This window comes from Enhydra lutris, unplaced genomic scaffold, assembly GCF_002288905.1.
Source record: "Enhydra lutris kenyoni isolate GAN:26980312 unplaced genomic scaffold, ASM228890v2 scaffoldscaffold68, whole genome shotgun sequence".
NCBI lineage: Eukaryota > Metazoa > Chordata > Mammalia > Carnivora > Mustelidae > Enhydra > Enhydra lutris.
In genome coordinates, this window is record NW_019154152.1 from 13,509,018 (window position 1) to 13,524,854 (window position 15,837).

The 15,837-nt window shown below is 37.7% G+C and overlaps 1 protein-coding gene across 1 annotated transcript in view; it reads left to right on the plus strand.

Moving 5' to 3' along the window:
* The window catches only part of LOC111159356 (ring finger protein 169), an 81,249-nt gene that overhangs the window by 18,646 nt on the left and 46,766 nt on the right, over positions 1 to 15,837 (plus strand). Inside the window, exon 2 of the mRNA XM_022521756.1 lies at positions 14,093 to 14,166. Within this exon, the coding sequence (XP_022377464.1) occupies positions 14,093 to 14,166 (74 nt within the window). The remainder of the gene's footprint in view (positions 1 to 14,092; positions 14,167 to 15,837) is intronic.

Here is a 15,837-nt window from a genome sequence, read left to right on the forward strand (position 1 = left end):
GTTAAGCTAGATATGACTCCCATTTACAGGTGAAGAAACATAGACTTCGTAAAGACAGTATCCGGTGGGTGGTAGATTTGAATGTATGTGGTATGGTTCCAAATTCTGTACTTTTTCTAATTTTGGTATCATTTCACTTTATGGAGTAGTGTGAATGATTCTTTGCTTCCAACAGAGCAGAAAGTAAATCCAAAGGATATGGTGGGGGCAATCATATGGCGGTCTTTTTCTGCCTAGATCTACAGGGCCTTCATCTCTGCAGCGTTCCTATACCTGTGTTTGCTTCTGTGACCTCTTTTATTGTGTGTCTCATGTTGCTTTGACTGGGCTGATCCAGTGCAGGCTGCCTGTGTCTTTTTTTTTTTTAAGATTTTATTTATTTATTTAAGAGAGAGAGAGAGAGAGAGAGATATCAAGATCACAAGTAAGCAGAGAGGCAGGCCAAGAGACAGGGGGAAGCAGGCTCCCCAGTGAGCAGAGAGCCTGATGAAGGGCTCTATCCCAGGACCCTGGGATCATGACCTGAGCCAATGGCAGAGGCTTAACCCACTGAGCAACCCAGGTGCTCCCTGTGTCTTATTATTTGGGCCATTTCTGAATTCAACAAGGAAACTTAATGCTTTCACTTTGCTCTTATTTAATACCTGCTTTTGCAAATCCTGTGGGTCTCTACTCTTACTCTTTCTCCCATCCATGTGTCTTAGTCAATTTGGGCTACTATAACAGAATATCATGGACTGAGGGACTTACAAACAACAGAAATTTGGGTGCCTGGGTGGCTCAGTCCGTTAAATGTCTGCCTTCGGCTTGGGTTTTGATCTCAGGGTCCTGGGATTAAGCCCCGCATTGGGCTCCCTGCTCAGTGGGGAGCCTGCTTCTCCTTCTCCTCCCTACTTGTGCTCTCTCTTGCTATCTCTGTCTCTGTCTCTCTCAAATAAATAAAATCGTTTTCTTTTAGAGATTTTATTTATTTATTTGATAGAGACACAGCAAGAGAGGGAACACAAACAGGAGTGGGAGGGGGAGAAGCAGGCCTCCCACTGAGCAGGGAGCCGGATGTGGGGCTGGATCCCAGGATCCTGGGATCATGACCAAGCCTAAGGCAGATGCTTAACTACTGAGCCACCCACTCGCCCCTCAAATAAATAAAATCTTAAAAAAAAAAAAAAAACCCAAACAGTAGAAATTGGTTTTTCATGTTCCCAGAGGCTGGAAAGTGAAAGATAAGATGCATATAGTTTAGTGTCACACTGGAGTCCACCTCCTAGTTCATCTTGCTGTGTTCTCACTTGGTAGAGGGAAGAGGGAACTCTCTAGGGTCTCTTTCATAAGAACACTAATCCCATTCATGAGGGCTTTGCTCTCATTACCTAATCGCCTTTCCAGGGCCCCACCTTGAAATTCCATCACACTGGGGATTAAGTTTCAACATACGCATTTTGGGGGGATGCAAACATTTAGTTCCAGGGGTTGATAACTAGTCAGCAGGTCAGATCCAGCCTGCTGCTCATTTTTGTAATTAAAGTTTTTTGGAACATAGCCATACTCATTCATATTGTCTGTGACTGCTTTCATGCTTCTATAGCAGAGTGGACAGTTGTGACAGAGACCTTATGGTCTGCAAAGCCAAAAACCTTTAGTTTCTGGCCGTGAGTCAGGCCAGAGTCAGCCCCAGGCTGCTCATTATTCTTTCCAGATCAAGGTACAAATCAGATTAATTTTTTAAGCAAAGGGAGCAAGATATAACTTGAAATTTGAGTATTATCATTCATTTTTTTAGCAATTAATTTAGTAAGTACTTTTGAGTTGCCCCACTAATATGTAGAAAAAAAAAATCTCTTTTTTCCCCTACTGAATTCCTATACTTCCCTACAATTCTAAGAAATTTCTGTCCCTGAAAAATGTTAAGTAGAATTCTTCTTTCTCCTTATGGGGAAGTTTCTGACATTTAAGGAGTATTAGTTATATAGCCAACACTGTACCAGACACATTACATTAAATCATGTTTAATCATTCATAATGGTTCAGTTGAGGGAAGTACTATTATCCTTTTGGGAATAGGGAAACTGAGGACCAGAGAAGTTGTAGTGTGCCCAGTGTCACACTGGTAAGTGATAGTGTCTAAGTGTTCTCCTCAGCCCAGGATCTTTGTACTTGTGGAATCAGGCATACTCATGTGGCTGGTAATATGCTATATTAAAAAAGCAGACAGACAAACAAATATTTAACTGAGTGACCAACCCAGGTAGACATTACGATAGAGTCCCAAAAGTAGCCCCTTCATATTCTATGCAGGGGAGATTCTCCCCAAATTTGGCATTGTTTTCACATAAAAGTAAAGAAAACCCTATTCCCGGGGCACCTGGGTGGCTCAGTAGGTTAAGCCTCTGCCTTCGGCCAGGGTTGTGGTCTCAGGGTCCTGGGATCGAGCCCCACATCGGGCTCTCTGCTCGGCGGGAAGCCCGCTTCCCCCTCTCTCTCTGCCTGCCTCTCTGCCTGCCTCTCTGCCTACTTGTGATCTCTCTCTCTGTCAAATAAATATTTAAAAAAAAAAAAAAAAAAAAAAAAAACCTATTCCCCAGCCTACCTATCTGACCTGTACATCTCTTCCAAACAGCCTTTCTGCTCTAGCAAATCATATTCATTTACTGTCCAGCCTTCATACTTTGTGCTTCGTTATTCACAGGCATTGCTCTTTCTCCATCTCTTGACTTACTTATGTTTTACCAGTTAGTTTCTGCTTGGTCCCATCTTTTAAAAGCCTGCCTCTCTTTCCTGGTTCTCTTCCTCCTGTGGATGGGGGGGTGGAGGCTGTTGATTGTAGTGTTTGCTTGTAGGCTTCATTTAGCAATTGTTTACTTGTGATATTCTGTCATTGTCTCTGTTACTTAAATATTTTGAAAAACTATAAGCTTGTCTTCACTTATAAGCTTGTCTTCACTTATAAGCTTGGCAAAAGGGTCTTGTGCCTTATTTGTGTGTATTTTCTTTTCCCACAGCAACTCCGTTTTTCTTTAATGATCATTCCTGCTTTAATTTCTTAATTTCTGGAAACTTTTTTCCTTATTCTTACATAATTTTATTTTTTATTTATTTATTTATTTATTTATTTATTTATTTGACAGAGAGATCACAAGCAGGCAGAGAGGCAGGCAGAGAGAGAGGAGGAAGCAGGCTCCCCTAGAGAGCAGAGAGCCCGATGCGGGGCTCGATCCCAGGACTCTGAGATCATGACCTGAGCCGAAGGCAGCGGCTTAACCCACTGAGCCACCCAGGCGCCCCCTTTTTTTATTTATTTATTTATTTATTTATTTAATTCTTACATAATTTTACAGGAAAACTTGATATCTAATCACTATTTTTTTCTTTTGTGATTTCTACAATTATATTGCTGTTCTTTTCCCCTTTGTTATTGCCATTTCTGTTTAATGTTTTTTTTTGTTTGTTTGTTTTGTTTTTTAAGCAGGCTCTACGCCCAGTGTGGGGCTCTAACTTACCACCCCAAGACTGAGAGTCACATACCCTACTGACTGAGCCAGATAGGCACCCCTGTTTAATAGTTTTTTTGATTTGTTTTGTTTTGTTTTTTATGTTTGAAATTATAAGGCATTCAGTCTGGCAACTTGCATCTCTCATACCTAAATGGTTTCCTGTCTTATTAATGTAATAGCTCTCATTATTAAAAAGTCTTTCTATATAATTTTCATGGTAGGATGATCATACATTGTATAGACTGCCCATAATTGGCCTAACCATTCCCTCAAAATTGGATTTTTAGGTTATTCTCAGTTTTTGTTTTATAATTATGAGTAGGGTTGCAATGAAGATCTTTTTTTAAAATATCATTTATTTATTTATTTATTTATTTATTTATTTATTTGAAAACGAGAGAGGAAAAAAGCGCATGCACAAGGGGGTGGGTGGGCAGAGAGAGGGGGAGAAAGAGACTCCCCACTGAATGTGGAGGCCAATGCTGGGCCCAGTCCTAGGACCCTGAGATCATGACCTCAGCCAGAGTCAGACACTTAACTGACTGAACCACCTAGAAACCCCACAATGAAAATCTTTTTATATAAAAGTTCTTCTGTATTTTAGGTTATTTTATTAGATAGATTCCTGGAAATTAATTATTAGGTCAAAGGTTGTAAGCATTGTATATGTTCTTAGTATGTGGGCTATGACATTTTGATTAGATTAGTTCTTTTTTGAAGGATAGTTTTAAAATAAAAGCAGAGTAAGTTCATGCAGGAATAATATGTGGTATTAATTATGGTACTTAAGTAAGTAGCCTTAAAGTTTGGTATTTGGACTACAAACCAGGCTAGGCTTCACTAGTGTTAACAAAGATCACAGCCAGCCTTGAATCAGCTCATGTCCTGATTGGATTGTGAGGTTATCTGCCCGCATTCTCTCTGCTTGTGGAGGATATGACGAATGCTCTGTGGGAATATAATAGCATCCAGAGCCTCTACAGCTTTTCATACACAATGAATGACATTCTAACAAAAGTTACTGGGTAAACCCAGAAACCAGACCAGGAATAAAAACAGACAGTATAGAAAAAGATTCGTGGTATCCCAGTCATCTGAAAATTTATTCAGTCAGTTTCAGACTGAAGGATATTTAGGTTGTTTCCAGTCTTTAGTATTGTGATGATCCACAGTGAACATTTTTATACTATGTCTTTGTACTACGTTTTTGTACTACGTCTGTGTATGATTTATCTTTAAGATAAAGGATACCCTTGCTAACTCTTGTCTTTATCAAATTCTTTGGTCTTTACTAATCTGATATAAAGAAGTATTTTGTTTTAAGTTTTTAATACCTTAAAATATGAGTGACATTGAACACATTTTAATAGATTTGTAAGTCATCTTAGCTTACTTTTTCCCAAAACTGCCTGTTCATGGAATTTGCCTATTGTTTTATAGGGTTGTTAGGCTTTTTTTTCCTTTTTAAAAAATTAGGGGCACCTGGGTGGCTCAGTGGGTTAAAGCCTCTGCCTTCGGCTCAGGTCATGATCCCAGGGTCCTGGGATCGAGGCCCGCATCAGGCTCTCTGCTTGGTGGGGAGCCTGCTTCCTCTTCTTTCCCTGCCTGCCCCTCTGCCTGCTTGTGATCTCTGCCTGTCAAATAAATAAATAAAATCTTTAAAAAAATTATTAAGTAATAAGGCATAGTAGGTAAGAGCACAGATTCTGGAGTCAGATTGCTTGGGTTCGAGTCATAGCTCCTTCATTGATAGCAATATAGCCTTGGGCAAAATAAATGCTCTGTGCTTCAGTTTCCTCACCTGTAAAATGAGGATCATTGTGCCTTCCCTTTGGGTCATTAGGAAAATTAGATAAGTTAATAAATACAAAGTGCTTAGAAAGGAGCCTGGCATATAATTTAAGTGCTACATAACTGCCAGCCATCATAGCCATCTGTGGTGCTGATTGAGATGGAAAGTACCCAAAGAGATTTTTTTCTTTTTTCTTTCCCTTTCTTTTCTTTTCTCTTTTCTTTCTTTCTTTCTTTCTTTCTTTCTTTTTTTTTAAGTAGGCTCCACACCCAATGTGGGTTTTGAACTCAGAACCCTGAGATCAGAGTTGTGTGCTCTACCAACTGAGCCCAGCAGGCACTACATCCAAAGAGATTTTTTTTTTTTTAATTTGTCCAAGGACAAGTAGCTAGTAAGTAGGAGTATTCAGATTAGGATCTAGGTCTTGGGACCTGACTCCAAAGTTCTTATTCATCCTGATGTACTTATAAGATACTGAACCTATGGGGGTGAAAACTCAAGCACCGTCAGGTACCAAGACATGATTAACTTTGGCTTTGGGAGTTGTTAGGGTTAACATCTTTCCAGTACAGTTGAGTGAGTTTCTCTTTCTAATTTTGTATTGAGTATGCTTTGACAATGATACTTCATTCCTGAGGTTTGGTGCAATTAGAAAAATGCCTGTTTTATATTTAGTTTTGTTTGTTTGCCTTTATTAGTAACCAGTCACCCTACCCCAGAGAAAATCCTTTTCAGGAAGGACCTTCAAGGAAGTACAGCTAGCTGCTCCTACAGTTCACATTAGACTGAGTGCAGTGCTCAGCTTACGTCACCAGCCATAGGTGGTGTCATTCTTAAGTCATCATATCCTTAGAGAGTTTCTCTTCCTGTTAAACATAGTCATTGTTGGAGGAAAGGCATTAAGAATTCCTACAACCATTGGATTCATTTATAAATACCAAGATACTCAGCACCTCGGTGACACCTGAAGTAGTTTCTAGCATGTCTTTCTGTGCAGTGAAGGAAGTGTGAGTAGTTGTTTCTGTACTGATAAAATTTGAAAATCCCTATAGAAGGTGGTGGAGGAATTGAGTTTGGGACTAACTCCTCTGGACTAAGGAGGGTGATGGTGTTTTTAGTCTCCCCCATTATTGATAACATTGACCAGATAGATTTGTTACCAAGGATGAACTTAAAATGACACATTATAATCACCCAAAGTCTATAGTTTACTTTTAGGTTTCACTCTTGTTGTACATGCTATGGGTTTGGGAAAAAACATATAATGACATATATCCATCATTGTAATATCATACAGAGTTTTTTTATTGCTCTAAGAATCCTCCGAATTCTGCCACTTCATCCCCACCTATCCTCCATTCCTGGCAACCACTGATCTTTTTATTGTTTCCATAATTTTGTCTTTTCTAGAATGTCCTATGGTTGGAATCATTCAGTATGTAACTTTTTCAGAAGGGCTTCTTTGACTAAGTAATACGCATTTAAGTTTCCTCCATGTCATCTCATGTCTTTAATAGCTTATTTCTTTGTAACACTAAATAATATTCCATTTTCTGTATGTACCACAATTTATCCATTTACCTACTAAAGGATATCTTGGTTGCTTCCAAGTTTTGGCAATTATGAATAAAGCTGATAAAAATATCTTTGTGCAGGGTTTTGTATGGACATAAGTTTTTACCTCATTTGGGTAAATATTAAGGAGTGCAATTGCTGGATCATATGGTAGGACTATGTTTAGTTTTCTAAGAAACTGCCAGATATGTCTTCCAAAGTGGCTGTACCATTTTGCATTCCTACCAGCAATGAATGAGTTCCTTTTGCTCCACATTCTCCCCGGCATTTGATGTTGTCAGTGTTTTGGATTTTGACAATTCTAAGAGGTGTGGAGTAGTATCTTATTTCAATCTGTAATTCTTTAATGACATACAATATGGAGTGTCTTTTTATGTGCTTATTTGCCATGTGAATATTTTTGGTGAGGTGTCTCTTAAGGTCTTTTGCCCACTTAAAAAAAATCAGGTTGTTTTCTTACTTTTGAATTTTAATAGTTATTGGTATATTTTATTTTATATTTTTTTTACCTTTTCTTTCTTTTTTTTTTTTTTTTGGTAATCTCCACACCCAGCGAGGGGCTCAAACTCTCCACCCTGATATTAAGAGTTGCATGCTCTACCAATTGAGCCAGCCAGGCACCACTAGTTCTTTATATATTTGAGATAATAGTCTTAAATCAGCTATATCTATTGCATGTATTTTCTCCAGTCTGTGGTTTACTTTCTCATTCTCTTGACATTGTCTTTTGCTGAGCAGAAATTTTTAATTTTAATGATGTACACGGATTATGTTTTTTTTTTTTTTTAGATTTTATTTATTTATTTGACAGAGATCACAAGTAGGCAGAGAAGCAGGCAGAGAGAGGAGGAAGAAGGCTCCCTGCTGAGCAGAGAGCCTGATGCGGGGCTCGATCCCAGGACCCTGGGATCATGACCTGAGCCGAAGGCAGAGGCTTTAACCCACTGAGCCACCCAGGCACCCCACGGATTATGTTTTTGAAAGTGTATCTAGGGGCGCCTGGGTGGCTCAGTGGGTTAAAGCCTCTGCCTTCGGCTCAGGTCATGATCCCAGTGTCCGGGGATTGAGGCCCGCATCAGGCTCTCTGCTCAGTGGGGAGCCTGCTTCCCCCTCTCTCTCTGCCTGCCTCTCTGCCTACTTGTGATCTCTGTCTGTCAAATAGATAAATAAAATCTTAAAAAAAAAAAAAAAAAGAAAGTGTATCTAAAAAGGCATCTCCATGCCAAGGTCATCTGGGTTTTTTCCTGTTTCTCTGCTTTAGCAGTAGTATTGCATGTGTTTCAACCACAGTTTCATCTTTTGGAGAGGAGGAATCTGACATATGACCCTAGAAAGGCAGAAGGAAATAGAGTCCTACATCAGCAGACACCAACTATTTTATTACAAATGATTGCTTTTTTTTTTTATTAAAAAAACAGGGAACCTGAAAGGTTAATAATGTTTGATAAATATAAAATTAATAATGTTGGTTATATACATGTTCTCCAATCAGGTTTTTTTTTTTTTTTTTTAAGATTTTATTTATTTATTTGACAGAGATCACAAGTAGGCGGAGAGGCAGGCAGAGAGAGGAGGAAACAGGCTCCCTGCTGAGCAGAGAGCCCGATGTGGGGCTTGATCCCAGGACCCTGGGATCATGACCTGAGCCAAAGTCAGAGGCTTAACCCACTGAGCCACCCAGGTGCCCTCCAATCAGTTTTAAGAGACCTCATAGAAGACTCTTATTTAAAAGGGGAGATTTTGGAGCATCTCAGTGGCTCAGTCGGTTAAGTGTCTGCCTCTTGATTTTGGCTCAGGTCATAATCTCAGGGTTGTGAGATTGATCTCTGCCTCAGGCTCTGTGCTGGACATGGAGCCTGCTTAAGATTTTCTCTCTCCCTGTCCTTCTGTATCCCCCACCCCAGCTCATGCTCTAAATAAATAAATAAATGGGGAGATTTTCATTTTTTTAGCTTTTTTTCTGTTCCATTTGTCAGTCGTCCAAGTGGAATGAAACACCATGTTTCATAAAGCTTCAAAGAAATTATTTTGATATTATAGCTACTCCATGTAAGTTTAAAATCCTAATAACATTTTTACCCATCATTTTAGACTTTATTATAGAGTATTTAAGAATTTAGAGAAAGCTATTGAGTGGTAAATTAAAATGAAATAAAAATATTATTACTGAATCATTAATTTCAGAAGTCATCTAGTGTGTTGCCTTTGTGTCTTGGGTAGAAACTGAGATCTAAAGATATTTTAATTTTAGTGTATGGTGTGTGTGTGTGTGTGTGTGTGTGTGTGTGTGTCACACTTAGCATGTAGTGTGCTTTTATTAAATGTTAGTTCTTATTATAGGGGTTCTTCATTGATTACTACTACTTCTATTAATTGTGATCTTCTGCATTCCTAGGAGGTAGGTTGGCCAGTATTTTGAACTTCATTTGATCGATGAGGAGACCAAGGCAAAGAGAAGCCTTGGCACTTAATTGACAGAGCAGGTATCAGAATCTAATATGTTCTTTTTGTAAGTCCATAGGAAAAAGATGGGTCTTTTTTTTTTTTTGGTCTTGTTGACATTTCTGGGGGGCATTAGTAAAATAGGAAATAGGATTAAATATTAAAGTTAATGTCATGTTGGACCAATTCATGTTTTATATTTAGCTATGTAATTTTTGAATTTTTGGGTACAATGTCATTTAATGTAGCACAGCTCTGTTGAGGTAAAAAGTGATCTTGACTATTTAACATTTTATATTCTTAATGAATTAAACTTTATTAATCTTAATCCACGATTAAACTAATCTATATCAGTACTGATCTTGTTGAATATAAATTTCTCCTTTACCTCTACCCTACCGTTACCTTTGACTCTCAAATAAGTCAAGGCATAGTAAGATTTCAGTCACTATACTGAGTTCCACTTGGCCTTATATATGAACTTTGAGATTTCTTAATAGGTATCCCAACGTGACTTTAACTTTTCATGCAATACACCTGTCAAAGCAATTGGATCATTTATCGTTGTTTCTTGGAAGTTATACTTGCAAGTAAATCAGACCAAACCACAGTTTCTTTCTCTCTCCAACACCAGAGACAATTTTGTAGTTATTAGATTCTGTTGTATGCCACTCTACTGGCTGAAATAGTTTGTAGTATATTCACTCTCAATACACTCATTTATTGGCCATAATGGCCTGTCATGACGGGTATTATTCTGGTTTTACAGGAGAGGAAGTTAAGACTGACTTATCCAAGGCTCTGGAAACTTCTAAGTTGGGAATCAGGCTTTTTGCATTGTTTTACATTATATAATGAAGATGTTAAGTTCTTTGGACATTTTTGTTCTAAATGTTAGCAAGAACCATTATAGAGAAAGCCAGTTACCCAACAGTAATTTAAAAATTTTCATGGGGTGCCTGGGTAGCTCAATCAGTTAAGCAGCTGACTCTTGGTTTTGGTTCAGGTCATTATCTCATGGTTTGTACAATCAAGCCCCCGTGTCACGCTCCACACTCAGTGAGGAGTCTGCTTGAAGATTCTCTCCCTCTGCCCTGGCCACCCCCCTTCTCTCTCAAATAAATACATAAATCTTTAAAAAATTTTTTTTTCATAATTTCCATCAGGCCATCACTAAAAGATTTTGGTCCCTTGTGTTGGATAGTAAATTTATAAGATTATGCTCCTTATGTTGCTCCCCAAATAAAAATAAAGATACGGAATTATAAAAAGTATTTTATTTACTTACTTGACAGAGACAGTGAGAGAGGGAAGACAAGCAGGGGCAGTGGGAGAGGGAGAAGCAGGCTTCCCACCGAGCAGGGAGCCCGATGTGGGGCTCAATCCCAGGATCCTGGGATCGTGACCTGAGCCCTAGGCACATGCCTAACAACTGAGCCACCTGGGTGCCCCAGGTATAGAATTTTTAAAAGTAGGTAGGAGAAGTACCTTATACTTCGTACCAGAAGAAACTATGATATGTTGGCCTGGGGAAGGTCTTTCCAAATATACAAAATACTAAAGCTGTGAAAAAGAAGTTTGATTAATATAACTACATAAAAATAACCACCACAAGCAAAGTCAAGACAAATGATAAACTAGGAAAAGTATTGCTAGTCATATGACATAAGGCTAATTTGCCTTATAGAGAGCTTTAACAAATCAAGAAGAAAAAGTTAATGTAAAGAGTAAAGGAAATGCATAGACGTTTCATATCAAAGTAAACGCAAATTACTCAAACATGAAAAGTACTCAGTTTTACTCATAAAATATGTATATAAGATACAGAATTTCACCTGTTAGATTGGCAAAGCTAAAAAGTTTCAGCACTCATTGTGTGATACAACAGGATACGAGGAGATGACACTCTTGCATTGCTGGTGGGACCTAAGTCTGCATAGGCTATAGGAAGGAAGGGCGACTTGGTATTGTCTATCAGAATTACAAAAGCATGTATGCACATATTCTTTGACACAGTAATTCTGATTCCAGCAATTTAATCTGTGAATATACTTGCAAAATATTATACCTGCAAGATTATTCATGAGAGCATTGTTTGAGTAGTCTTTGGAGATTTGAACTCCCCTTGATATCTGTATTTTGGTCCTCTTTATTCTTAGTATTACTTTGTTGTCTGTCTTTTTTTTCTTAGAGGTTGGTTTATGGTCATTTCATAGTTCTGTATAAAAGATGGAATCAGCCAGGTTATTCATTTTAATCAGCAGAAATCTACTCTGGCAAATTTAAGCAGAAGAAGAATTTATTGAGAAAGAATATTGGGTAATCCAGAATAATCAGCCAGGTAGCCAGAAAACTTGGCTTGGAAAATAGCAGCTAGGATCCAAGAGCAAAGTCTGTATAATATGAATTCTTTGAAAGTTCTTTGTGACCTGATGTATTTTTAATTGTTCTTTGTTTACCTTAAGGAATATATATTCTGTTTATTATACACACACACACACACATATACATATATATATAAATATATTAGGATCAAATTTGTTAATTTTGTTCAGTTTTTCTACATTTTTACTACCTTTTGGTCTGCCTGATCTGTTTTTAATTGGGGTGTGTTAAAATTTCTTGCATTATTTTGGATTTCTTAATACCTCCTTATAATCTTAATTAGTTTTTGCTGTGGTATATGTTCATACAGATTCATGATTATTATATCTCCTTTTTGCATTGCCTTTCTAATCATTATGTAATTTCCCTCTTTATTCCTATTAATGCTTTTGGTTTTGCCATGTACTAGTTTTGTGGCATTAGGCAAGTCATTATCCTCTCCTTTTCCTTATTGTAAAATGGGTTTGAGACCTACCTTATAAAGTTTCTGTGAAGATTTACTAAGGAAATATATACGAAGTATTTTACATCTGATAGTTTCTCCATAAATGGATTGAAAGTACTTTTTTGCCTTAAGGGTTCTTTTTTCTCTCTCCTTCTCCTTCTCTATTAAAGTATCAGATTTTAAATACTATTTGCCTATAATTGGAAATGTGCTTAAGGGATGTGATTAAAATATTCGTCAGGACTTTTTTTTAATAAGTGAGTGAAGGTGGTGGAATGTTTGCCTCCCACACCAAGAGTCTGACAATTCTCTTGTACTTGTAGGCCTTTAAATTGCTGTTCCCTGCCTTTGCATTAGATCCAGTGTTTCTAAGTCTCTTCCACATTTCTCAGGTGTATTAAATAAGAGTCTTTCAGAATAGTTGAGACAACTGAAAAAGGACAAAAGTCAACTTTTTAAGGAGCCTGCTTTTCTACAACAAATATTTATCATCCTCAATGGGGTATAGAGTTCTTTTTTTTTTTTTTTTTTTTTTTAAAGATTTTATTTATTTATTTGACAGAGAGAGAGATCACAAGTAGACAGAGAGGCAGGCAGAGAGAAAGAGAGAGAGAGGGAAGCAGGCTCCCTGCTGATCAGAGAGCCCGATGCGGGACTCGATCCCAGGACCCTGAGATCATGACCTGAGCCGAAGGCAGCGGCTTAACCCACTGAGCCACTCAGGCGCCCGGGGTATAGAGTTCTTAATAAGTCCTAAAATTAATACTACATTTTGATCACTGCATGTACATAGAATTTTATAGAAGTGTCATGTACATTTAAGGAGGCAGAAGTGTGTACTCCCCCCCACCTTTTTGATAGCATTTAGAACTTCTCTTTTATTCCTGTTCTTAATTTGGGTTTTTATCGTCTATTTATATTACTAACCTGTGTTGTGTGCCTCCTGCAGTCCTGAATATCTTGGATTTAAAAATATGTAGAGATAAGGTGAAAAAACAATGTCAGCTGAGAAAACAGAGCAGAAGGTTTAAAAATATATGGCATGTATCTATTGTAATTTGGTAGTCAAGGGTTAAGAGATCTAATGCTGGAGAAAGAAGAAATTGTGATGAAGTTGTGATCCATCTTTGGAGAGCATTGAATGACAGGTTGAAGAGTTTTGACTTTATTCTCTAGACCAATAAAAACCACAAAGGCTTTAAGGATTAAAAAAAAAAATTGGGTTCGGGTGCCTGGATGGCTCAGAGGAACTTAAGCCTCTGCCTTCAGCTTGGGTCATGGTCTCTGGGTCCTGAGATGGAGCCCCACATCCCGCATCAGGCTCTCTGCTCAGCAGGGACACTGCTTCCGCCTCTCTCTCTGCCTGCCTCTCTGCCTACTTGTGATCTCTCTCTCCATGTGTTAAATAAATAAAAATCTTAAAAAAAAATGAGGTTATATGCCAAAAATATCTACAGGTTGTATGCAGGAAAATACTCTGTTGGCAATATTGAAAAAGAGATAGAAAAATACAGTGTTATGAATAAAACTAACTCATTTAAAATGTTAACTTGGTAACATTAAATGTGTTTTTTCCTTAAGGTCCTTTAACATGTGACTTTATCAGTGAGGCTCCATTCTTTATAAAATAATCTTTTTCTTTCATCCTACATTTATTTTTCTCCATAATACTTTGTCCTACCAGTTCTATTATATGCACACACTTGTTTGCTTATTGTTTGTAAGATTGTAAACTCCATGAGAGCAAGGGCTTTATTTGTTCAATGCTTCTCCCCAGTGCTTAGAATTGTGCCTCGTTTATACCCTTTAATAAATATTCGTTAATGAGTGAATGAATATTCAAATTAAGATGACCATAATTTTTTTTTATGTGGTTTATAAGGTGGGACAGCAGTAGGTAGGGTTTTGGGTTCTTTCTTAGAAACTCCTGTTAAAAAGTGTTTTCTTTTCCCTTTCCTCCAGAGTTTATATTCAGAGCACCAATCAAATTAAGCAAGCCTGGGGAACTTCGTGAGGAATATGAAAGCCTGAGAAAGGTACAGTGTATGCATGATCACACCACTCGTTTTCTTAAAGTAAATTAAAATGATGACATTAAAGAATACTTAATGAAGTTTACAATGCAGAGCCTGTCTTTCTCCATACCACCTTATACTATAGCTATAATAGACATAGAGTATACCTTAACTAAGAACCCCTTTTGGCTGTCCTTTCACAGATGAAACTGTAGCTCACTTGGCCTGTCTTACACCTAACACAATAACCAACCACCAAGAGGAGTAGTCTTGGCATTTAGTTAGTTACTTACTTATTTAAATTTATTAGAGAGAGAGAGAGAGAGAGCAAGCACAGGCTACAGTGTAGGGAGGGGCAGAGGAAGAGAACTCAAGCAGACTCCCTGCTGAGCCCGGAGCCTGCCATAAGTTGGGGGGATGGGGCTTTATGTGGGGCTCCAGTCCCACAGTCCATGAGATCATGACCTGACCTGAGCCCAAACCAAGAGTCAGATTTTTAACCCAGTGAGCAACCCAAGTGCCCCTATTCTTGGCATTTAAATCTTGGCTAAAAGCCAACATTTAAGCTCTAATAATAATAGCTTGTATTATTTTTCCTTATCTTGCAAGGTTCCTCTAATTACATGAAACTGGTGTTCTCTTTTGTTGTCTTCACTCTGTTATATACTGCAGAAGAACTGTAACTTAGGATAGTAAGGGGGTAGTAAAATAATTTCCTAGGTAGAGAATGTTTACCGCTAGGAAAGCTTTTAGCTATGTCCCCATCATCTCATTTGCAATGTTTTCAAGCTAATTGTCTGCAAAATCACTTAGAGAATTAAGGTGTCAAAAAGGCTGGTGGTGATAGGTATGTTTTAAGATTTGTGTCATCCTTCCCTAGCACTTTCCCTGTTATCTACCTTTGTAAATGATTCTACATGTGGATATTTTAATATTTTATAAAGGTAAATAATTCATTTAATCTGAATCAGACATCATCATAAAACAGGTGAGGTAGTAACATTATTGTGGCATTTTACAGTGAATGAAAAAAAAATGTTTAAAAAGGTCATGTTAAAGAGAAAATAGAGAACTTTGTTTAATTACCATATATTCTTTGACTTTCTCTTTTAGATGAGAGTGTCACATGTTAACTTGGGTCCTCATGCTCCTTTCATATTGGTATTGTGAGGGGTTTTGGTTTTTAAATCACTTACAAAGCTTTTTTCTACATAGGAAGAAATTCCTTATAGGGACCACATCAAAAAAAACCACAGATTTCTCTTAAATAAAATTCCAGAATCTGCAGATATTTAATTCTGATATACCTTTTTACAAACTTGGAGAATATGAAAAGCTGTCAGCTTAAAGATAAAGAGAAAACAAGGAATTGAAGGTAGAAAAATGAGATAAAACAGATTGCATAGTAAGAGTAGAGGTTTTTATAAGCTTTGGGAGAGAGAAAACTTGGGGAACTGTACTTTTACTGATTTCAAAAGGAGGACAGAAAAATGGTTTTAAAAGCATTTTAAATGGCAGAAATGATGTTAAGTGAAGCTAGGACAATCTTACCCTATGTAAACTGGATTGGGTTTGAAAAACATTCACCTGTGTCATTTGGGTTAAATAAATGACATATATAGCTGCTTGCCCACAACTCCCAAGTTGCCGGCACCCATGGTACAACCTGGAAAATGGAAATTCAAGTCAGAA